This window comes from Coregonus clupeaformis, chromosome 7 (assembly GCF_020615455.1).
Source record: "Coregonus clupeaformis isolate EN_2021a chromosome 7, ASM2061545v1, whole genome shotgun sequence".
Taxonomy (NCBI): Eukaryota; Metazoa; Chordata; class Actinopteri; order Salmoniformes; family Salmonidae; genus Coregonus; species Coregonus clupeaformis.
Genome location: NC_059198.1, coordinates 7648615 through 7672029, shown reverse-complemented (window position 1 = coordinate 7672029; position 23415 = coordinate 7648615). Strand labels below are relative to the sequence as shown.

Genomic DNA, 23415 nt, shown 5'->3' with positions numbered 1-23415 from the left:
AAGATTGTATGAAGACATAAGCAATTCATATGAGCTGCAGATACCTGATGATGTATGAAGGTTTGGATGAGAGTGGCAATCATGACTAACGCCATGGTTATTGTTAGAGATAAGGTCTGTGAGACTGGAGACAAGTATGCTCAGGGTAATGAGCAGTAAAACATTTGCTGAACAGAGATATCTATCATGAAAATGAGCGGGCTGTCAGCACACTGTAACGCTCTGAAAATAGACACTGACAAAAGTCATCTTTCTGCCAGGACCGAGATCTAACAAGGATGGAAGCATTGGTCTTTGTTTGAGTGTTTTTTTATTGGGAAACAAAGAGCTACATGGTGATGGCTAGAGGCATGGTATTAGCTGCTGTGGTTAAAGGTAGGCCTGAGCTTTTCTAGGACTAGCTATGATGACAGACAGTAGCTCACAAGGGTTATAGGACACAACAATAGGGTTAGAGCAGTGGTATTCAAATTCGGGGTCACGACCCCACTGTAGTGGGGTGCCCCCGCCCAAATAGACTTTTGTTAAAATAAAAATAAAAAGTATGTACTTACTTTAATTAAGAGTACAGATTATTGTATGGGACAATATACAACAGTTTTTGAGAAAGATAATTTGACAAATTAAAGGTTGAGTAAATGCATTTATTGCTTTCTTTTCATTTTGATAAGAGATGAAAATGCAATGAATTGAAGGTTATTTGTTGATGTAAACATCAACATTTACAGATTTTAAGGTTGTGTCATTAGATTTGGGGTGGAGTGGGGTCGCAATAAATTATTGGGGAAAGAATGGGGTCCCCAGAAATCCTGGCAAATAAAATGGGGTCCCCTCTGAAAAAGTTTAATTACCACAGGGTTAGCGGATGAACCCATAGGCCCAGTGTTAGTGTTATGGCCTCAGTTCTACCAGGTCTGGCTTCAACCTCCTTGGGACCTGCAGGTTTCCTTTCACAAATCATACATATAGAGTAACTTCATGTCAAAAAGTAAACTATGAAGGACTCAAAAAGTCATTGCCTGTCACAGTAAAATAGGCCTCCCAATGATTTCCCCGCAACAATCTCCCTCTCTCTGGCTTTCTTCTTTTACTATGCTGTAAACGAGATGACCCAGGCACAAAATGCAATCCATTCACAGCAATAAAAGAGACAAGTCTGTCAGCAAGCTTTCTATTCAGCCATTTTATACAGGGAACATGGCCAAACTTCTCATCTTTACATCTAATGGAATTCCAATAATGTCCTAGCACTGCAAAAAGAAAAACTCCTCTTTCCTAAATTGTAGCTGGTTCTGTGGATGTGGCGTTTCATTAGTGTGTAATATTCATGATTGAAATGGTGCCTGTAGGGGGATATCTATGGATGATATCAGTATTCCTCCAGTGCTCAAGGCTTACTTTCTGTTTTACTAACAGTCAGCCCAGCAGGACACATGACTCAAACTACTTTTTAAACCTATTTTCTATTTTAGAAACTGTCCAGGGAGAAAATGTAACACTTTCTATTCTGTTTACTAAGAGTGTAAAACGAAAGGAACTAACGTTTCTCACTTGAGAAATCTGTGTCCCCTACCAAAAAAGGAGGAAAAGAGGCAAATGAAGATGGATTGAGGAGTGGCGAAGGGTGTTGCACGTTGACTGCAGCTGACTCTGCACATTGCCTGATGAAACCCATTCAGGGGTGCCGATAGTGATCCGAGCCCAACCCTCACACGGTGAGGGAAGGGAGGGGGAGGTACGAGGGGGGCGATCAGCCCCAAAGATACAACCACCAACCACCTGACTCCCCACATGACTCCTATCAAGAACCCCACAGTAGGCGGGACAGATTGTCAGCAGAAACACACCCAGAGAGGTGGGAGAGGGAGTCACAGAAAGACAAGAAGGAGGGAAAGTGGGAAAGAAAGGAAACATTTAGATTTTTTTTTGTCAAGCTGCAGTTTTTGAAGGACAGCTTCCCAATAAGAGTCTCATCCCATCAGGCCTTGGGCTGTAGTCTAGGTCTCAAATCGGACAGCACGTCCTCAGTAGATCATATCAAACCTGGTTCGCTTGGAGGTAAAAGAGGAAAAAAGATGGAAAGAGAGATGGAGGGCTGGAGAGGCTGAGACAGTGATGGAGCGGTAGAAAGCTAACCTTTACCAGTTCATGTCTCTCTCTTCCTCTCTCCCTCCTCCCTCTCTGTCTCTCGCTTGAGCTCTTTCTTTCTTAATCTCTCTCCCTCGCTCGCTTTCTCTCTCTCTCACTTTCTCTTTCTCTCTCTCTTTCTCTCTCTCTCTCTCTCACTTTCTCTTTCTCTCTCTCTTTCTCTCTCTCTCTCTCTAATGTCCTTATCTCACATTTATCACCCTATTAAAGGCCCTTAGCAAAGCTGTCTGTCGCGGCATTACTGAGTTTGACACAAACACTTCTCACATCTAGACTGAAAGAACAGATACTGTTACTTGTATTTCACATTTCATAAACACACCGCCTAAAAACTAAAGTCTCAAACTCAGACCCCCCCCTCACACACTCATACAGACAGGTGCACACACACACATACACACACACACACACACACACACACACACACACACACACACACACACACACACACACACACCTGACGGTCTTTTAGCGGAGTGAATAATTACCTTGCCAAAGGGCACCACTGTCATCCCTGGCTGGTATTTAAAGGCCTGTCACTGAATTTTAATCACACATTTCCTCAGCTTCCCTTAGTTAAGTGGAAATGTCCTCTTTGTTGGCTGATCCAGAGATCAGAGACCTGATGCCTTCATCATAGCCTACAGGTAACACTGTCTTATTGGCTAACGCAGACAGATATTATCCTTAATGTCACCACTGTGATGGACACATATCTCTCTTTGTTGTGCACATATGAACAGTTGACCCCATTGAGACACACTGGAGTGGGCTCATATTGTTGGCACAGTAACATTATGTATTTATTAATCATGGTGGTCATGGTGATAATAAGTTCGAGGACCTTTAGGTTTGCTGTGACACGTCCATGACCAGAACAGAAAGCCAACTGCATCCCAGATGACTGAGTGACATGAAATGTCCAATGGAAACGTTAAGCATGGACAACTATTATTTGAAACTGCATCTACAAGGTCAGTTGAAATGTAGCAGGATTATATAACTAGTGACTAGCCTAGTATGTGACCCCTGATTGTAGCTTCACTATATTGTTGATGGTAGTTCATGTTTCTATACTAATGGCTTTATTTTTCTCTTCACAAGAATAATAGGATAAAATAATGATTTACAGTGGTGTCACTTAATTGTCTGAAGCCATTGTGAAATGATTCTAATCTAATTAGTTGATTCAGTTTGACTCCACTGTATCCCCCAGGCTGTTCCTGTTCCTTTCCAGCAATCTCTCACTGCGTCACATACTCACACACACGCGCATGCACACACACACACAGTTTGAGTGTTTCTGTATCTTTCCATATCTGCATCTTTCCATTTGCTTTGTGGTCTTAGGGCAACATTGAAAATGAGACCATGGTCTAAATTGTGCTCCCCTGATTAAATAGAAGTTAATAAATAAAATACACTGAGTCTACAAAACATTAAGAGCACCTTCCTCGATTCGTCGGGACATGGACTCTACAAAATGTCGAAAGCAGACCACCGGGATGCTGGCCCATGTTGACTCCAATGCTTTCCACAGTTTCCTTTGGGTGGTGGACCATTCTTGATACACACGGTAAACTGTTGAGTGTGAACAATCCAGCAGCGTTGCAGTTCTTGACACAAACCGGTGCACCTGACACCTAGTACCATACCCCGTTCAAAGGCACTTAAATATTTTATCTTTCTCATTTACCCTCTGAATGGCAAACATACACAATCCATGTCTCAATTATCTCAAGGCTTAAAAATCCTTCTTTAACCCGTCTCCTCCCCTTCATCTACACTGATTGAAGTGGATTTAACAAGTGACGTCAAAAGGGATCATAGCTTTCACCTGGATTCAACTGGTCAGTCTGTCATGGAAAGAGTAGGTGTTCTTAATGTTTTGTACACTTAGTGTATACCAACCCCCCTGCCCTTATTGTTCAGTATCCCTTTCTCCACCCGTCTTTTCAACACAATGTATTTCCATCCCTCTCTCTCCCTCAGTGTCCTTCTGGCCTGTGCTCTCTCACAGCCTCTGTCACTGCCTGTGTAAGTGATGAATAGTGCATAAGGCCCAGTTAGTGTTCCATTAGGGGGGCATGGATACAGAGCTGGGGGCTCATGCAGACTCAGGCACAGAATCAGGCTGGCTATCTTAGCCTCTGTTTGTCCTTCCCCTCCATCATATGAACCAGCTACGAGGGCCTCTAATCTAACACACTGGGCTAATAACCTCCAGGCCCCACACACCCACTGCTCTGCATGATTGGCATGGCAGCCCAGAGAGACCATTAGAATGCTGGAACATGAAACCACTTACAGCATTTGTGTGCAGGGCCGGTCCTAGCTTTTTGGGAGCCCTAAGCGAGATTTGGTTTGGGGCCCCCCCCACTTACTGGGTTTTAAAAAATGGTGATCCCCCTCTTGACTGGGGAGGAAAAAATTGACATTTTAAAGTTAATTTCCTAAAGTTAATTTCCTGCAATTCTACGTGTTTTGCCATGCGGTGGAGAGAAAATGTTGCAGTTTTAAAACACATTTCAAGCAATACTACTCATTGTGCCATGGGGCGGACAGAACATTTCACAGTTTTAAAGGCAATTTCCTGGAATTCTACACATTTTGCCATGACTTATGTCATGTTCATTTGATATCTGAGTGAGAGTGACAAACAAAATCAATGGCGCCCTGGAGGTCAAGGCACCTGGGCACATGCCCTGCGTGCCTGGTCATTAATTCAGCCATGATTACTACAATTTGTAGATAGCAGAAGAATGTGTTTGTTTTCTATGACTGTATCTCTGTTTTTCTTTTCGTAGTGCATTGATGTGTGTCACACCCTGATCTGTTTCACCTGTCTTTGTGCTTGTCTCCACCCCCCTCCAGGTGTCGCCCATCTTCCCCATTATCCCCTGTGTATTTATACCTGTGTTCTCTGTTTGTCTGTTGCCAGTTCGTCTTGTCAAGCCTACAAGCGTGTTTTTTGTACACTTGTTTTCTTGAGCCGTTTTCTAGTTTTCCCGGTTTTGATCTTTCTGCCCTGACCCTGAGCCTGCCTGCCGTTCTGTACCGTTTGACACTGCCCTGGATTACTGACCTCTGCCTGCCCCGACCCTGAGTCTGCCTGCCGCTCTGTCCCTTACCGACTCTGCCCTTGACCTGTTATTTACCTGCCCCCTGTTTATATAATAAACGTCTGTTATTTGAACTGTCTGCCTCTGAGTCTTTTCCTGAGCCGTGATAGATGTGTATATTTTTGTAATTACAGGGCTCATCTGTAAAAGAGACTGTGGTCTCATCATGACTCCTTTTCAAAATAAAATAAAGGTTAAATAAATAGCTCGCTAGACTAACTTACCCAATTTGCTAATTGAGTGACTGTCAGTGATTGACATTACAAGAGAAAAACTGCTGATGCACAACCACATTTCGAAATTGCAAGTTGAGACCCCGATGGATTGGGGGCCCCTAGCAGCCCGGGGGCCCTAAGTGACTGCTTATATCGCTTATGCCCAGGGCCGGCCCTGTGTGTGTGTGCGTGCATGCGCTTGTGTGAGTGCGCACACAAACATAAAATATATTTGAATTCAATGACCACGGTTATGTTAATAACCGGCTTCTGAACAGGGTTGCTATCCAGGTACCTGTAGCCTAATGAACTTCCATAAGACTGGTGGTCTTCGAAGCCAAGCTACCAAGCTACCATGCATGGTGTGTGGAAATAGATCCTAGGGCCAAATAATGTCACAGCTCACAGATACATCCGCTGATTATAGAAAGGATAGTCTTGATATTGGTGTTAGTAAAGTGAATGGGATATAGAACCTGTAAATAAATGAACCTGTGATAGATTTAGTATTGTTGGGTAACATATACCTCTATGGAAGGATGATGTTGCAAATTGAGATACTACATTTGGGGTACTACAGTTGAGGCCATGTTCCTAGGCAGGTGAGGTACAGTATTCTGTTGTTGACTCAGACAATAATGGGCAATCAGTGATTAGCTGGTAATATTATGCGTATAGAGGGCATGTTGGGTATAATTAGGAGGTGGGCGGCTTATAGTACACATGCCCTGCAAATAATCTCTCTCTCTCATTTGCTCTTCATGTCTTGTCTGGCTCTTCGGACACACTTTTACAAAGCTCAAGGTTACTTGTGTGAATGTCTATTTATCACTTTTAGCTTTGCACGCCTCCTCCCGCCTCCTCATGCCATCACTAGTTATTTTCTCAGTTGACTATGGTCCTGTTCCCAATTACTCCTGCTGAAACACCACTTCCCCAACCAGATGCTCGCACTCGCTAATTGTTTTCTCTTCCCAGAGAGCCAAACGCCTCAGTCTGTGCCAGTACAACAACACTGGTGGCCGTTGTTTCTCTCTCTTTAGATTGTTCCATGTAAACCCTCCTCACTATATTCCCCTTCACCACCAGCAGCTTCCTCTCTCCCTGTGTGTCAGCCACTACATTGCTGTTATATAGATTTCACATTCACAAGAACCCTGGCTTCCAAAGGAGATGTTCTGTTCTTCTATCTTGTTGACTTCTTCCCTTTCCTTTCATCATCTCCATCAAGGTTATCCTGAGGCAGGCGGCGCTTTTATGGAAACAAGGGGGCGTTGGCAGCGGGATAGGGAGATGGAGGAGAGGAGAGGGGGATGGAGGAGAGGGGCTTTGCCGCCAGCCATGCCGTAATCGATCTTGTTTAAAGGGATGTAGTGAGCTGAATGTTTGAACTCATCTCCTCATTAACAGTTGTCTGGGATTTAATTAAGAAGCCAAACGGATTTAATGTCAATTACATTCCCAAAATGAAGGAGAGCGAAAAGTCACAAATAAAGAAAGAAAGAACGAGGCTCATTAAAGAAGGAGTTGTGTGCATGCATCATCCTAGTTGAAACATTACCCCCCTTTCTCCCTCACCCCCTTTTCTCTAGTTTAGTATTTCTCTTTTCTCTTTTCCTCTCTCTTGGTGTCTCTGTAAGGGCCATTAAGGGCCATTAGCACACATTGTCACATTCTTTCTTTGCCGTTGGCACACAATATGAGTATGAGCAAATTAGACAAAATAAAGATTTCATCGACATTGACACTTTCTGGCTCCCAGTGAATTTGTCAAGCGAAACAAGATATAAGACTGGAGCCTGTTTCTCTACAATTGAAGTGATAAGTTATTTTGTGTACTTTATTGATTTTTAGAATGTCGGAAACCACAATTAATGCCATCATATCATCAACATGACACTGAAACAAAAGAATGTGAAAAGAAAAGATAAAACAGACAACTCCACGGCATGACCCACATTAAATACAACTTTATTTAGGTCGGAGGACTTGTAGTTTGTATATTTATATAGATATCTGACGGTCAGTTCTGTTTCTATTCTGTGCTGAGCGGACAAGCATTGTCCTGTGGCCTGTGGAAGGCCAACTGTCCACAAGTCTGTTGGCACTCCATTGGACAACGATAAGACTGTCACCATAACAACACTGCCCCATCCTACAGCAACATTATCTCTTCTTCCAACCAGCAGCACCCTCTGTTTGAGCAGCCATAGAGGGGCACGGTGGAGTCTCAGTGATATATTGCTGTTAATTTGCGAGGATGGGGTGAGGATTGGAGCGAGGGACTGAGGAAGGGAGGGAGGGTGTACATATGACCCAGCAATCATAACAGTCCAGGCAGTGTCTCTGTTCGTTTCCTAGTTGGCAGGAGGGGGGTGGGGCTCCAACTCAATGCGTTTTACTCCTTATCTCCCCTGAAAGGTGTGTCCAGATGTCTTATCCAGATGTCCTACTGCAGGGCAGGGTGGAGGGGTGGAGGTATAGAGGTCAGTGGGGCGTCAGTAGGTCAGGCAGGTTGGCACACCTCTAGGCCTAAGCTTGCTTTCCAGGAAGTCTCCATGTCTTTAATCTGACAGATTGGAAGGAGGCTGAAGTAAGATACTTTGAACAGGGGGGGTAGGAGAAGGAGCACACATACCAACCTGTGCGTGTGCATGTCTGTGTGTGAGTGTGTTCTCACTGTGAGTGCTCAGTTGGCCCCACTGTTAAGCCGAGAGAGATTAGCCAGATGAGCTCCGAGCTGGACTCTGGCGGGCGGGGATAGAGGGATGGATGAGGACCTGCCCACAGTGGAGTTCAGCGGGGAGGTAGCCAGGACACAAGGACATGGGGACATGGAGGGTAGGGTAGCTGGCCAGGTCACAGTGAGAGGAGAGACACAGAGAGGATAGGAGGGCATGTTGTGGGTAGGGGAAAGAGAGCCCAGATGGGCAGAGAGGAGTAGGAAGAGGAGTGGGATGAGTTTGGGCCAATGGCACTAGTTGGTAAACCCCAACATTACAAACTGAGACATGAGGCCTATATACTAATAACTACTAATAATACTTCCCTGCATGCCAACTCTGAGATGGAGAGGGACAGGGTCTTGCCAGGCACTAGTTGCATCAGTTTACTGTGAGACAGGGACATACTATGCTTACATGCACAATTCTGTTGGGTATTCAGATGAACTATTCCTGTGGACCCCAGGAAGAGTAGCTGCAGCTTCTTCAAAAGCTAATGGGGATCCCAATCAACAAACAAATAAACTGCATTTGGACTCTAATATGTTCTGAATAACGTCTAGGCTGTTTGCATGCTTACTACTATTGATTATTCCATTGATGGTTGCATGAGGCATGCATTCCCAAAATGTAGGAAGCACTAACAACAAATGCAGAGCATTACATCATTTTCTGTTTTCAATCGCTTTCTTAAATGTATAATTTAGGTCCAAAACTGCCTCTTAACAAATGCAAATATTCAACAGAAAGCTGACATGCAAACAACAGTAATTTGAATGTAATGTTTACATGCCAAATACTAACTTAATAATTATCAAACACATTGTTTAGGAAAGGAGTACTGTACACTCGTTTCACTTGAAATTAGCTCATTGGGATTACTGGACTCTTCTTGTCCAATACGGGTGTTTATTCAGACAAATGTAATTAGTGTTATTTTAAACACAGCAGGTGTGACTATAAGGATTGACTGTGACACTAGTCATGAACCAGACAGATCTATTTTATAAACATCATCTCAACAAGGGAGAACCACCACAGCCAAACCACTGCATATTTTCTTTTCAAGTAAAACATTTGCTCAGAGAAAAAAAATAAACATCAGTAAGCATCAGAGGTCTGAAGAGTAGATTGGGGTTTATGCATCTGGATAAACAGTAATATCTTAAAAGATAATTTAGTCTTTGTGATGTTAGTGGTTAATGTTCCCTGCCGGCCCCTGCAGGGCTCTTCTAGCAGCAGCAGCAGAGAGAGAGAGAGGCAGTCTGAGAGAGGCAGCAACAGCAGAGAGAGAGAGAGGCAGTCTGAGAGAGGCAGCAGCAGAGAGAGAGAGAGGCAGTCTGAGAGAGGCAGCAGCAGCAGAGAGAGAGAGAGGCAGTCTGAGAGAGGCAGCAGCAGCAGAGAGAGAGAGAGGCAGTCTGAGAGAAGCAGCAACAGCAGAGAGAGAGGCAGTCTGAGAGAGGCAGCAACAGCAGAGAGAGAGGCAGTCTGAGAGAGGCAGCAACAGCAGAGAGAGAGAGAGGCAGTCTGAGAGAGGCAGCAACAGCAGAGAGAGAGAGAGGCAGTCTGAGAGAGGCAGCAACAGCAGAGAGAGAGGCAGTCTGAGAGAGGCAGCAACAGCAGAGAGAGAGAGAGGCAGTCTGAGAGAGGCAGCAGCAGCAGAGAGAGAGAGAGGCAGTCTGAGAGAGGCAGCAGCAGCAGAGAGAGAGAGAGGCAGTCTGAGAGAGGCAGCAACAGCAGAGAGAGAGGCAGTCTGAGAGAGGCAGCAGCAGCAGAGAGAGAGAGAGGCAGTCTGAGAGAGGCAGCAACAGCAGAGAGAGAGAGAGGCAGTCTGAGAGAGGCAGCAACAGCAGAGAGAGAGGCAGTCTGAGAGAGGCAGCAACAGCAGAGAGAGAGAGAGGCAGTCTGAGAGAAGCAGCAACCTGACAGAGATGTTGTGGTTATGGCCTCATAAAGACAGGAGCTACCCCCCTCTTTAACAGTAAATTAAACACCCAGACACTTTGATGTTCAGATCTACGGGCCACTCTCTCTCTCTCTCTCTCTCTCTCTCTCACTTACTTCCCATATATAGCCTTGTAAGTGAGTCTGTTTTCTCTCTTTTATTCTGTCTCTCTATTCTATTCTACCTCCAGTCAAATCGCTCCATCTCTGCCTGGCGTGATGCTCCCGTACCCCCCACAGGAGGAGGACTTTATAGTGAGTGGTTCCTGATGGTTTGCTCAGGACAGACTTGGTCTAGGTCACACACTGGCGTCCCAGGCTTCAGTGCTACAGAAACCTCACTAAGCTCTCTCCAGACCAATCAGAGCACAACAGTGCCAAAGGCCATGGGGTTCAATCACTTCTGTTACGTTGAGGTTTTTCCTTTTTACAAATACATTAGTAATACCATATATTATGCATTCAGTGTTCAAAGTATGACACCTAACGTTAGAAAATACATAGTCAGGAAATTAATACATAATCTTTATATAGGAGCTATGAATCTATTTCCAAACAGCCCATATTGTCAGTACAGAATCAGTTTTCACTAAATTAGATATATACAGTATTTTGTCTAGTGTTCAGCCAGCCAGTGGCTATTCATCTTGATGAGAGAGCTGTTAACTGGGGGCTAAGCTGCTGGGCCAGGGAACCATAATGGAACTATCCGCTATACTCCTCTCTGTGCTCCTCGCTCGCATCCTAATAACCCTAACTTGATTTCCAGGAATACATTTCGCCCTCTCTCGTTGAAGCCTTAATTAGTTGTATTTTAATTTATTCCAGATAACGATCAGACTTTAGTGAACACACAGCGTTTGTCAGGAGAGAGAAATCTCCCACACACAGCCAAAGTTATCAAAGCTTGAAATCAGGAATCCTGACGGCAACTAAATGTAATCTTTTTCATACAGAGGGGACAATAGAAGGAGCTGAATACTCTACATCTCCTTCTCTCTCCTCCACTTTAATTAAAAGAGCTCTTTGAATCTCTCATTTCTCTCTCTCTCTCTCTCTCTCTCTCTCTCTCTCTCTCTCTCTCTCTCTCCCTACCTCTCTCTCGTGTGGAGAATCAATTATTTATCTCACGTTGAACTTAAGCCCTGTCCCATATATTTGTCTGGCGATTGCTTTTGCTTTCTCTCTCTCTCTCTCTCTCTCTCTCTCTCTCTCTCTCTCTCTCTCTCTCTCTCTCTCTCTCTCTCTCTCTCTCTCTCTCTCTCTCCTCTCTCTCTCTCTCTCTCTCTCTCTCTCTCTCTCTCTCTCTCTCTCTCTCTCTCTCTCTCTCTCTCTCTCTCTCTCTCTCTCTCTCTCTCTCTCTCTCTCTCTCTCTCTCTCTCTCTCTCTCTCTCTCTCTCTCTCTCTCTCTCGCTCCCTTTCTTTCTCTCACTCTCTCTCTCAATCTCTCTTTTCTATGTCATTGAGGTGACATAATTCAGGGAAAGAGAGAGATGATGTTTGATAGAATGTCAGACCTTTAGAATAAACATTGGGTGGGATAGCCTATCGGGATGCTATAGAGGTGTGGAGAGAGAGAGGGTGGGGGAGAGGGTTGGGGTGGGATATGGGAGTATTGGGAAAGATGGGAGGAAGGGTCCATACAGAAACAAATGGAAGTTGCCCTTTTGAAAGTAGTGTTACCTCACCTGAATGACAGTGTGCAGTAGTTCACGAAAACATTCATAGATGTTTGTAGGTGTTTTCTGTATTTAGCGAAGTATTTAGCGAATTAGCGGTTTGAGTTGAGGTAAAAATGTGCGTGATGATGTTGGGCGTGCTAGTTACTACTGTTCCTGTCGAAGAATGCTTCATGACAGCACTCTAAATCTAAATGCCTCACTGTGTGCATACTGTATTTTTTGCATATATACGTTTTTACAGGGAACAGTAGTCTGGCTACAGCGAGGGGTTGTCTGGTGAGGTTTTGCAGCAAATGACAGAAAAAGTTTATCCAGCTCAATTTAGTGGCCCCTCACCCTACAAAGTCACTCCTCCCCTCATCCCTCCTCTGCCCCTCCTGTGTGCCCCTCTCTAGCCCGAGGGCAGGTAGGGCATCTCGTTGTGGTAGTTGTAGTCCGGGCAGACCTTCTGGACCAGGCGGTAGTCTGTACTGTAGAAGGAGATGTAGATACAGATTACCTTGAAGGGCTTGGAACAGATCCAGGAGACATGGCTCTGTGTCTGCTCCTGGAAGCAGGTCTTGGACGGGTCGTAGTTGCACAGTGACGTGCGCTTGCTGCGGTCCACCTTCTCATAGTCCACGCGGCAGTTGAAGATCTTGGAGTCCTTGGGGTAGACCACGCTCTGGCGCTCCAGGTCGAACTCCACCGCCTTGACCGGCGGCACCAGGCTGACTGAGATGTTGCCCTGGCCCGTGGAGTTGTGGCGGAAGTAGACGCTGAACGTTCCGTTGCCGTGGTCTACGATCTTGCCGGTGATCAGCAGGTTGAGGCGCACCGTCTTGATGTTAGAGTAAAAGTCTCCCCAGCCAAACATCTTCTTGAACTTGCCCGTCTTGACAATGGGCCGGCGTTTGACGCGGGAGGAAGAGGAGGTGTCTGGCTTCATCAGGTCACTACCCAGCATCTCCCAGAACTCCTGCTTGGAGAAGGGAATGGGTGAGCGGTAGGGCAGCTCCAGGGAGGTGGCATTGGCTGCCCGGCTTTTACTCTGGAGCATCCAGCGACTCAGGGGGGAAAGGGGAGTCTGGCTCCCCAGGAGACCCACCGTCTTAGAGGACGACCTGTCTGCTGAGGAGCTCTTGGGGCTTGGAGAGTCATCTTCTTGACCCAGGGCCAGCTGGAGATAAAGAGGGATAGAGAAAGGGAGAGAGCGAGAGAGAGAATGAGAGAGAGAAGGAAAGATAGCGAGAGGGGGAGAGGGTGAGAGACAGAGAAAGAGAGATGGAGAGCGAGCGAGCGAGAAAGAGAGGGGGAGAGGGTGTGTGTGAGAGAGAAAGAGAGTAAGAGAGTGAACGAAAGACAGAGGGAGAGAAGAGGGAGGGAGAGAGAGAGAGAGATGGAAAGAGGAGAAAAAATAGGAAAAGGGAGTTATTAGCAAGGGAGTTAGAAAACAGAAAAGGAATTCAAGATTTAATCGATACTTAATTTAGCTCCTGACACTATAGGTAGCAACTGTGACATTCTATCAATGTTGTAATAATAATAATAATAATATGCCATTTAGCAGACGCTTTTATCCAAAGCGACTTACAGTCACTCGTATAAATGAATGTTTGAGTATGCAGGTATATATACACTGCTCAAAAAAATAAAGGGAACACTTAAACAACACAATGTAACTCCAAGTCAATCACACTTCTGTGAAATCAAACTGTTCACTTAGGAAGCAACACTGATTGACAATACATTTCACATGCTGTTGTGCAAATGGAATAGACAACAGGTGGAAATTATAGGCAATTAGCAAGACACCCCCAATAAAGGACTGGTTTTGCAGTTGGTGACCACAGACCACTTCTCAGTTCCTATGCTTCCTGGCTGATGTTTTGGTCACTTTTGAATGCTGGCGGTGCTTTCACTCTAGTGGTAGCATGAGACAGAGTCTACAACCCACACAAGTGGCTCAGGTAGTGCAGCTCATCCAGGATGGCACATCAATGCGAGCTGTGGCAAGAAGGTTTGCTGTGTCTATCAGCGTAGTGTCCAGAGCATGGAGGCGCTACCAGGAGACAGGCCAGTACATCAGGAGACGTGGAGGAGGCCGTAGGAGGGCAACAACCCAGCAGCAGGACTGCTACCTCCGCCTTTGTGCAAGGAGGAGCAGGAGGAGCACTGCCAGAGCCCTGCAAAATGACCTCCAGCAGGCCACAAATGTGCATGTGTCTGCTCAAACGGTCAAAAACAGACTCCATGAGGCTTACAGCCCAACACCGTGCAGGACGTTTGGCATTTGCCAGAGAACACCAAGATTGGCAAATTCGCCACTGGCGCCCTGTGCTCTTCACAGATGAAAGCAGGTTCACACTGAGCACGTGACAGACGTGACAGAGTCTGGAGACGCCGTGGAGAACGTTCTGCTGCCTGCAACATCCTCCAGCATGACCGGTTTGACGGTGGGTCAGTCATGGTGTGGGGTGGCATTTCTTTGGGGGGCCGCACAGCCCTCCATGTGCTCGCCAGAGGTAGCCTGACTGCCATTAGGTACCGAGATGAGATCCTCAGACCCCTTGTGAGACCATATGCTGGTGCGGTTGGCCCTGGGTTCCTCCTAATGCAAGACAATGCTAGACCTCATGTGGCTGGAGTGTGTCAGCAGTTCCTGCAAGAGGAAGGCATTGATGCTATGGACTGGCCCGCCTGTTCCCCAGACCTGAATCCAATTGAGCACATCTGGGACATCATGTCTCGCTCCATCCACCAACGCCACGTTGCACCACAGACTGTCCATGAGTTGGCGGATGCTTTAGTCCAGGTCTGGGAGGAGATCCCTCAGGAGACCATCCGCCACCTCATCAGGAGCATGCCCAGGCGTTGTAGGGAGGTCATACAGGCACGTGGAGGCCACACACACTACTGAGCCTCATTTTGACTTGTTTTAAGGACATTACATCAAAGTTAGATCAGCCTGTAGTGTGGTTTTCCACTTTAATTTTGAGGGTGACTCCAAATCCAGACCTCCATGGGTTGATACATTTGATTTCCATTGATAATTTTTGCGTGATTTTGTTGTCAGCACATTCAACTATGTAAAGAAAAAAGTATTTCATAAGATTATTTCATTCATTCAGATCTAGGATGTGTTATTTTAGTGTTCCCTTTATTTTTTTGAGCAGTGTATATATATATATATATATATATATATATATATTGTGATGTCACGAGAGGCTACACAGCTTTCAGCGGGATTGCTCAAGTAGTGCAAGGAGACCAGGTTCAACCAAAACAAGGATTTTATTAAAGGTCTTGGGAAACTAACGAAAGTATAACACAATTCTGTTCTCTGGTGGCTCTTTAAGGGTTAACAGTTCAGGGATGTCTCTTCCACATCCAAAATCATAACTCTCCCTCGCTCGCTCAAATACTTTTCCCCAGTCTTACTGTATTCCACGTTGCAGCTAGTGGCCAACCCAGCAAAACGTCCTTCCAAATGTCCCACACGTATTTCCACAGGTGCATATATCCAAAGGTGAGTATTTCCCAAAGGTAAGTATCTCCAAATCCTTATATTTCTCATGGAAGTGGACGTGCAGCACTCTTGTCCTCCAGAGAGCCCAGCTTGGAGACCGTGTCTCTTCCCTTCAAAAAACCTTCAGCTCATCAGCTCCTGATTGGTTTCAGCTGCGTGGGAAGATTGGCCATAGAGGGTTGGAGTTCCCGACCATACCAGCAGATGGAGCCATAGCTGTCTGGGTTTGCAGCCATCTCAGGGGTATGAACATCCCTCCAGGACACAGCCTCTCGTGACATCACCAACATCCCCTCCTCGGGACCGACGTCCTCGTCGGGTAAAAGGCAGCGAAGAAGGCATCACGCCGGGAGAGGCGTCCGCCATTGCCGTGGTGCTTGCCAGCCTGCTCTCTCTTCAACTCCTCCAACTCTAGGACCAGGGACTCAGCCTCCTGTTGTCTCTCCTTGAGTTTCTTACTGAACCCATCAGCCTTGGTTTTAGCAGAGTTTAGCTTCTGTTGAGCAGCTTTCAGTTCCTTCTCTCTCTCTGCCTCCGCATTCTTCATCTTGTTCTCCAACACCTTGTACTTCTCCTCTGCCTTCTTCTGGACCTCCTTACTACTGCGCAGGGTCTCCTCACACTCCTCGATGGTCCTGCGCAGCCTCTCCAGCTCCTCCTGTTGCTTAGGAAGGAGCTCTGTTGGAGTTTAGCCTGGAGGATATCTAACTCTTCTGTCTTCATGTCTAACTGTTGCTTTAACAAACGATACCTCTCAGCGGTCCCCTTCAGACCAGACAGTTCTTTGTCCAGATTCTGTAGCTCCGTCTCTGTGTCGGTCTGGACACCTGCCATCCCTATCAGAGCCCGGGCGGGAGTGAGTAACTCGGCGGATTGCACCGGAGCCTTCCCAGGATGAGTCTTGCTTCTCCGTTTCCGAGGTACTCGGGTTATCCTCTCCTGAGACTCTCTCCAGAGTGGGTAAAAGGCTGGTCTCGTCCAATTAGGACAGGGACGGGAGGGAATCAACCACCCCCGCCGTCGTGTGTATGGTTCCCCTGTGCTGGTCATTGTAAGTTCAGTAATGGGGTATTCTCTGGTGTCCCCATGGACACAGGAAACTGGGAGGACTTTCCCCGGGGTCAGACACGTTGGGCCCACCCAAATCCTTACGCACCAGGGTGCCGGCCCAGAGTCCAGTAAGGCCTCCACATCATGGGTGATTCACAGTTACCGGGCAGGTGGGGGGTCGATCTGGGCCGCCATCTACGACTCCCAAGAGCGAGGCAAAGCGGTGTGTGGGTGCTGCGCTGGAGGACTCCGCAGTGGGCATAGGTTCATCGGCTGGTTTCCCACACTGCCAGGAGATATGTCCCATCTCCCCACACCGGACACACTGTCGGAGTTTCCCCCTCCTGGTGTACTCTTCTTGGACCCGCCTGGTTTCTGGCTCCCCCTGGAGCCGGGATGAGTCCTGGCTGCTGGGTTCGAGACCTTGGGGTCCTTTGGACGGGTTCTTCCCATTTGTGGTGGGGCCGCACTCCTGGGGTCTTTCCGGGAAGCATTCAGCATCTCCGCTGTGGCCTGGTACTTTTCCACAGCTTCCACGGTCAGATCAGCCGTGGTCAAGGCCTGTTGACTGATGAACCGTTTTGCCTCATAAGGCAGGGCGCGAAGGTAACGATCCACCACAACCGCTCCCCCTGCTGTATTCCTCTCGGATCCAGCCATTTCCTTGCGGTTCAGTCCGGTTCATGCATCTGCGCCCGAGGAGGTTGGTCTGGTTGGAAGGTCCAGCTGTGAAAGCGCTGGGCCATACCAAACTTTGTGAGTCCATATCTGCTGAGGATCTCAGACTTCAGGGCATCATAGTCAGTAACCTGGTCAGCCCGGTCCCGGACAGCATTCAGCGATTCCCCGGTTAGGAAGGGGGCTAACAGACCAACCCACTGTTGCTTGGGCCAGGCTTCCCTAGTGGCCGTGGCCTCAAATGCATGCAGGTATGCCTCAATGTCATCGGTAGCTCCCATCTTAGATATAAAGTCACTTGCCTTTATTGGGCGGGTATTTTGGACAACCATCTGTCTCTGCAACTGCAATTCCTCTGCCTTCAGAAGGTTGGCTTTCTTTTGCTCCTCCAAGAGAGCCACGTTTGCTTGCATCTGGGCTTGCTGGCCAGCAACAAGGGCTTTCAATATGTCCTCCATTTCAGTCGGGAGACCTACGGCCAACTTGGAAAACTGGGTGATCAAACCTTCGGTATCCTCCTCTGACATGCACTATTCAACGCTTGAGCGTGCCTGTATTCTCCACCATCTGTGATGTCACGAGAGGCTACACAGCTTTCAGCGGGATTGCTCAAGTAGTGCAAGGAGACCAGGTTCAACCAAAACAAGGATTTTATTAAAGGTCTTGGGAAACTAACGAAAGTATAACACAATTCTGTTCTCTGGTGGCTCTTTAAGGGTTAACAGTTCAGGGATGTCTCTTCCACATCCAAAATCATAACTCTCCCCCGCTCAAATAACTTTTCCCCAGTCTTACTGTATTCCACGTTGCAGCTAGTGGCCAACCAGAAAACGTCCCTTCCAAATGTCACACCGTATTTCCACAGGTGCATATATCCAAAGGTGAGTATTTCCCAAAGGTAAGTAATCTCCAAATCCTTATATTTCTCATGGAAGTGGACGTGCAGCACTCTTCTCCTCCAGAGAGCCCAGCTTGGAGACCGTGTCTCTTCCCTTCAAAAAACCTTCAGCTCATCAGCTCTGATTGGTTTCGCTGCGTGGAAAATTTGGCCATAGAGGGTTGGAGTTCCCGACCATACCAGCAGATGGAGCCTTGGCTGTCTGGGTTTGCAGCCATCTCAGGGGGATGTAACATCCCTCCAGGACACAGCCTCTCGTGACATCACAATATATATATTTCTGCTGTTACATTCTTGTGTCTATTCAAGTTGAGAGCAGATATACCTTTATGTCTGGTTTTCAGAGAAGCTACAGTGGGGAAAAAAAGTATTTAGTCAGCCACCAATTGTGCAAGTTCTCCCACTTAAAAAGATGAGAGAGGCCTGTAATTTTCATCATAGGTACACGTCAACTATGACAGACAAAAGGAGGAAATAAAATCCAGAAAATCACATTGTAGGATTTTTTATGAATTTATTTGCAAATTATGGTGGAAAATAAGTATTTCGTCAATAACAAAAAGTTTCTCAATACTTTGTTATATACCCTTTGTTGGCAATGACACAGGTCAAACGTTTTCTGTAAGTCTTCACAAGGTTTTCACACACTGTTGCTGGTATTTTGGCCCATTCCTCCATGCAGATCTCCTCTAGAGCAGTGATGTTTTGGGGCTGTCGCTGGGCAACACGGACTTTCAGCTCCCTCCAAAGATTTTCTATGGGGTTGAGATCTGGAGACTGGCTAGGCCACTCCAGGACCTTGAAATGCTTCTTACGAAGCCACTCCTCCGTTGCCCGGCGGTGTGTTTGGGATCATTGTCATGCTGAAAGACCCAGCCACATTTCATCTTCAATGCCCTTGCTGATGGGAGGAGGTTTTCACTCAAAATCTCACGATACATGGCCCCATTCATTCTTTCCTTTACACGGATCAGTTGACCTGGTCCCTTTGCAGAAAAACAGCCCCAAAGCATGATGTTTCCACCCCCATGCTTCACAGTAGGTATGGTGTTCTTTGGATGCAACTCAGCATTCTTTGTCCTCCAAACACGACGAGTTGAGTTTTTACCAAAAAGTTATATTTTGGTTTCATCTGACCATATGACATTCTCCCAATCCTCTTCTGGATCATCCAAATGCACTCTAGCAAATTTCAGACGGGCCTGGACATGTACTGGCTTAAGCAGTGGGACACGTCTGGCACTGCAGGATTTGAGTCCCTGGCGGCGTAGTGTGTTACTGATGGTAGGCTTTGTTACTTTGGTCCCAGCTCTCTGCAGGTCATTCACTAGGTCCCCCCGTGTGGTTCTGGGATTTTTGCTCACCGTTCTTGTGATCATTTTGACCCCACGGGATGAGATCTTGCGTGGAGCCCCAGATCGAGGGAGATTATCAGTGGTCTTGTATGTCTTCCATTTCCTAATAATTGCTCCCACAGTTGATTTCTTCAAACCAAGCTGCTTACCTATTGCAGATTCAGTCTTCCCAGCCTGGTGCAGGTCTACAATTTTGTTTCTGGTGTCCTTTGACAGCTCTTTGGTCTTGGCCATAGTGGAGTTTGGAGTGTGACTGTTTGAGGTTGTGGACAGGTGTCTTTTATACTGATAACAAGTTCAAACAGGTGCCATTAATACAGGTAACGAGTGGAGGACAGAGGATCCTCTTAAAGAAGAAGTTACAGGTCTGTGAGAGCCAGAAATCTTGCTTGTTTGTAGGTGACCAAATACTTATTTTCCACTATAATTTGCAAATAAAATCATAAAAAATCCTACAATGTGATTTTCTGGAGAAAAAAAATCTCAATTTGTCTGTCATAGTTGACGTGTACCTATGATGAAAATTACAGACCTCTCTCATCTTTTTAAGTGGGAGAACTTGCACAATTGGTGGCTGACTAAATACTTTTTTCCCCCACTGTATATTGCTCCCCAAGCAGCAGATGAAATAGAAATAGACTCCTATACCTTCAGCTACTTGAGAGGCCTTGGGGGGATGAAGGTAGAAACAATTATTGCTTTGGTGTGGAGGTGGAGGAGGGGTAGGCGAATAAACCTTGATGTGCAATTAAGGCACACACATCTGTATTGGCACACACACAAAGCTGTCAGATGTTAACAGTGAGTGAGGAGAAAGGAGAAAGGAGAGAGAGATAAGATAGTCGTGCTCTGCTCAGCTATGGCTTTGTGGAGTGTGTCAGTGTGTGTGAGAGCAGGCTGTAATGGGTAATTATTAGATGGTAATGATCTAATAACAGGTAGGTGCTGTCGGAGAGCCCAGAGTGCTCTTCTGTCCTTGTGATCTAACTGTGGAGAGGATGTGAGTCTGTTTGTGTCGCCGTTTCTTTGTTTGTGTTAGTGTCATTATAAAATGGATGGTTGCCGAAATGTGTGTGGACAGTACCCTATTAGCGATTGTGTGTGGGTGTGTGTATTTGTGTGTGTGTGTTTGTGTGCATGGTCTCTCTCTCTCTCTCTGCCAGATAGAGCAGGGTTTTTCCCAGTGATCCCACTGTTATACAGTGATACATAATGCATGCTGCTCTGTCTGTGCTCTGATCCATCCACTGTCTTGACTATCAAGGCTTCCTTATACCGGCTTAGTCAGGATTATTAAGTCTTACTCATTCTTACTCCATTTTATACAGATTTCTACAGGCTCACTCAGATTTGTTCTCTTGCATTTCAGACAGTCTTGTAATATTGATTTTCTGTCACTCTAAGACATGTATTTCCTTTCGTAACAACTTGCATCGCATTGTAGCAGTCTGTAGAGGATTCCCACTGATGTGGTTGTGTTGTGGTCTAGCTATGGACTCAGACTCTGGAGGAGATGAGGAGTCTCCAGACCTCAGCCTTTCTGTCTGGTCCCTGTAGGGCTGTTTGAGTTACCTGGGCTGGGCCACAGTCAACACTACACACTCCTGGTCTGGTTAGCTGGGCTGGGCCACAGTCAACACTACACACTCCTGGTCTGGTTAGCTGGGCTGGGCCACAGTCAACACTACACACCCCTGGTCTGGTTAGCTGGGCTGGGCCACAGTCAACACTACACACCCCTGGTCTGGTTAGCTGGGCTGGGCCACAGTCAACACTACACACCCCTGGTCTGGTTAGCTGGGCTGGGCCACAGTCAACACTACACACCCCTGGTCTGGTTAGCTGGGCTGGGCCACAGTCAACACTACACACCCCCTGGTCTGGTTACCTGGGCTGGGCCACAGTCAACACTACACACCCCTGGTCTGGTTAGCTGGGCTGGGCCACAGTCAACACTACACACCCCTGGTCTGGTTAGCTGGGCTGGGCCACAGTCAACACTACACACCCCTGGTCTGGTTAGCTGGGCTGGGCCACAGTCAACACTACACACCCCTGGTCTGGTTACCTGGGCTGGGCCACAGTCAACACTACACACCCCTGGTCTGGTTACCTGGGCTGGGCCACAGTCAACACTACACACCCCTGGTCTGGTTACCTGGGCTGGGCCACAGTCAACACTGTCCCCCATGTTTCCCACAGGGACTGGAGCTGACTCTCATTCAGACACAAACACATCAGCCTGACAAGGAACCCTGCCGGCTAAAATGTGATATTATTTGACATTTCTGATAGCGTCCCTGAGAATTCCTCCTTGGCTTCATTAATAATGAATAAAAAACAGGGAGCAGTAGACATATTGATTTTAATCTATTCAGACGCCTTCTCTTGCCTCGAGTGCGTGCCAGGCGCTGTGACTGTGATGACAAATACACTATTCCCCCTTGTCCCTGAATGATGTGCCACTTTGGGTTTGACTCCTTTCCCTTCATGGGATGATGTTTGGTGGGCAAAGAGCAGCACGCTGCCTGCCTGCCTGCCAGGCTCCATAGGTGGCACTGCAGAGTCTCAGTGGTGGCCATCACAGTGCCCTCCAGGGTTGTGTGGAATATACCACTGTATGAATCCTTATGATACTCTATGTCTCATACGTTTACATTGAGCTAATTTCCCAGACACTCAGTGGTTCAGTGACTCAGACAGTCAGTGCCGGCAAGGAGAAGAGCTGAACAACAAACACATTGTCCCCTCTATAATACAATCTCACTGAGCCATAACTTGCATGAGATGTGTTCGTTTAAGGAGCTGAATATGTGAACAGAGCATTCAGGGTGAGACAGAACAGGACGTGTGTGTTAGTTAGAGGTTAGGGAAGACATAGTGCTGCTGTGGAACAAACTATTGAAGCCTTTCTAACTGCTGGAGGTGTCAGAGGTGTCATTGAGCTCACAGCATCAGTGTGGGAGACATGTTAGAACGGGCTTAACGGATGATTACTGGGGTAATAAAACAATGAGGATGAGATCCCCTCGCTTTAGAGCAGATGGTTAACGGCTTGAAGGAACACTTCTGTAGAGTGAGTCACCGTGCTGAAGGTTATACACTGGACTGCTTATGTTGACTGATGTCTGAAGTGAAAGATGGAAAATTATATGAGGCTGAATAGTGCTGTATAAGACGGACATAGCATGGCACAGCAGTTTGAAGAAGCTGAATAGACCTGTTAAACAGCAGCTGTATTAGGCTGAGTTGTAATCCGAGGTACAATGTTGGTGTTAGGTTTCAAAGTACTTTATGAAGCTTCATAAAGAGCACTTATCAGCTGATCTGAGCTACATGAAGTTGAAATGCGGGCGAAGGTGCAATCAGGTCAGAGTCTAGGGTTGTTGGCGGGGGGTGATTTTGTTGTCTGTCTGTCATGTGTGCAGCTGTGTGAGTCAGTGAAATGGTTGGAGGGAATGTGGGAGGTCTGCAGGCTCCATCGCTGTGGTAATTGTGACGCATTAAGCGTTAGTGAGTACAGGCCTGGGGCCTTCCTCGCGGCAGGGGGTAGAGGAACGGGAGAGGATGAGAGGGAGGAAATGATCAACAAGAGCCGCCAGCTCCACAGGAAATATTCAGACTGTTAAAGTGACAGGTACACCATTTTACCCTCCCTTTCCCCTGGCGTCACCGGCACACAGTTGCTAAAATACAGAACAGAGATTAGGGAGAAAGTCAGCTCAAATCTCTGAACTAACTGTTCTGTTCTGTCACAGTGCTCAGGTGGTGATGAGAGGCCATAGTGTCAACTAGAGAAATACTGCTACTGAAAATAGATTTTTTGAGAGTTTCACCTATTCAGATGTGTCTTCTCATCAATATCCACATCTACAGAGACGTTGTATATGGTATTTGGTCATATAGAGCCACAAAGCAGGTGCTTATTAAAGCACATCCTTCTCCTGGGCAGCAGATGGCTTCAATAAGCTCTCCATTTTCCTCTGGCTGTTGAGTTGAAATCTTCATCTCCAATATGACATACATTTTTAATTAAAGGCTCGAGCGCCTGCTCAGATTTCCAAAGTGTTCACCGATGCTTTGTGGTTTTTT

General features: G+C 46.6%; 1 protein-coding gene across 1 annotated transcript in view; it reads right to left on the bottom strand.

Moving 5' to 3' along the window:
- Positions 1-11559: 11559 nt before the first annotated feature.
- LOC121570379 (neurexophilin-1) overlaps positions 11560-23415 on the bottom strand; it is a 32303-nt gene continuing 20447 nt past the window's right edge. The window contains exon 2 of the mRNA XM_041881838.2: positions 11560-12993. Within this exon, the coding sequence (XP_041737772.2) occupies positions 12226-12993 (768 nt within the window). The 3' untranslated portion in view covers positions 11560-12225. The remainder of the gene's footprint in view (positions 12994-23415) is intronic.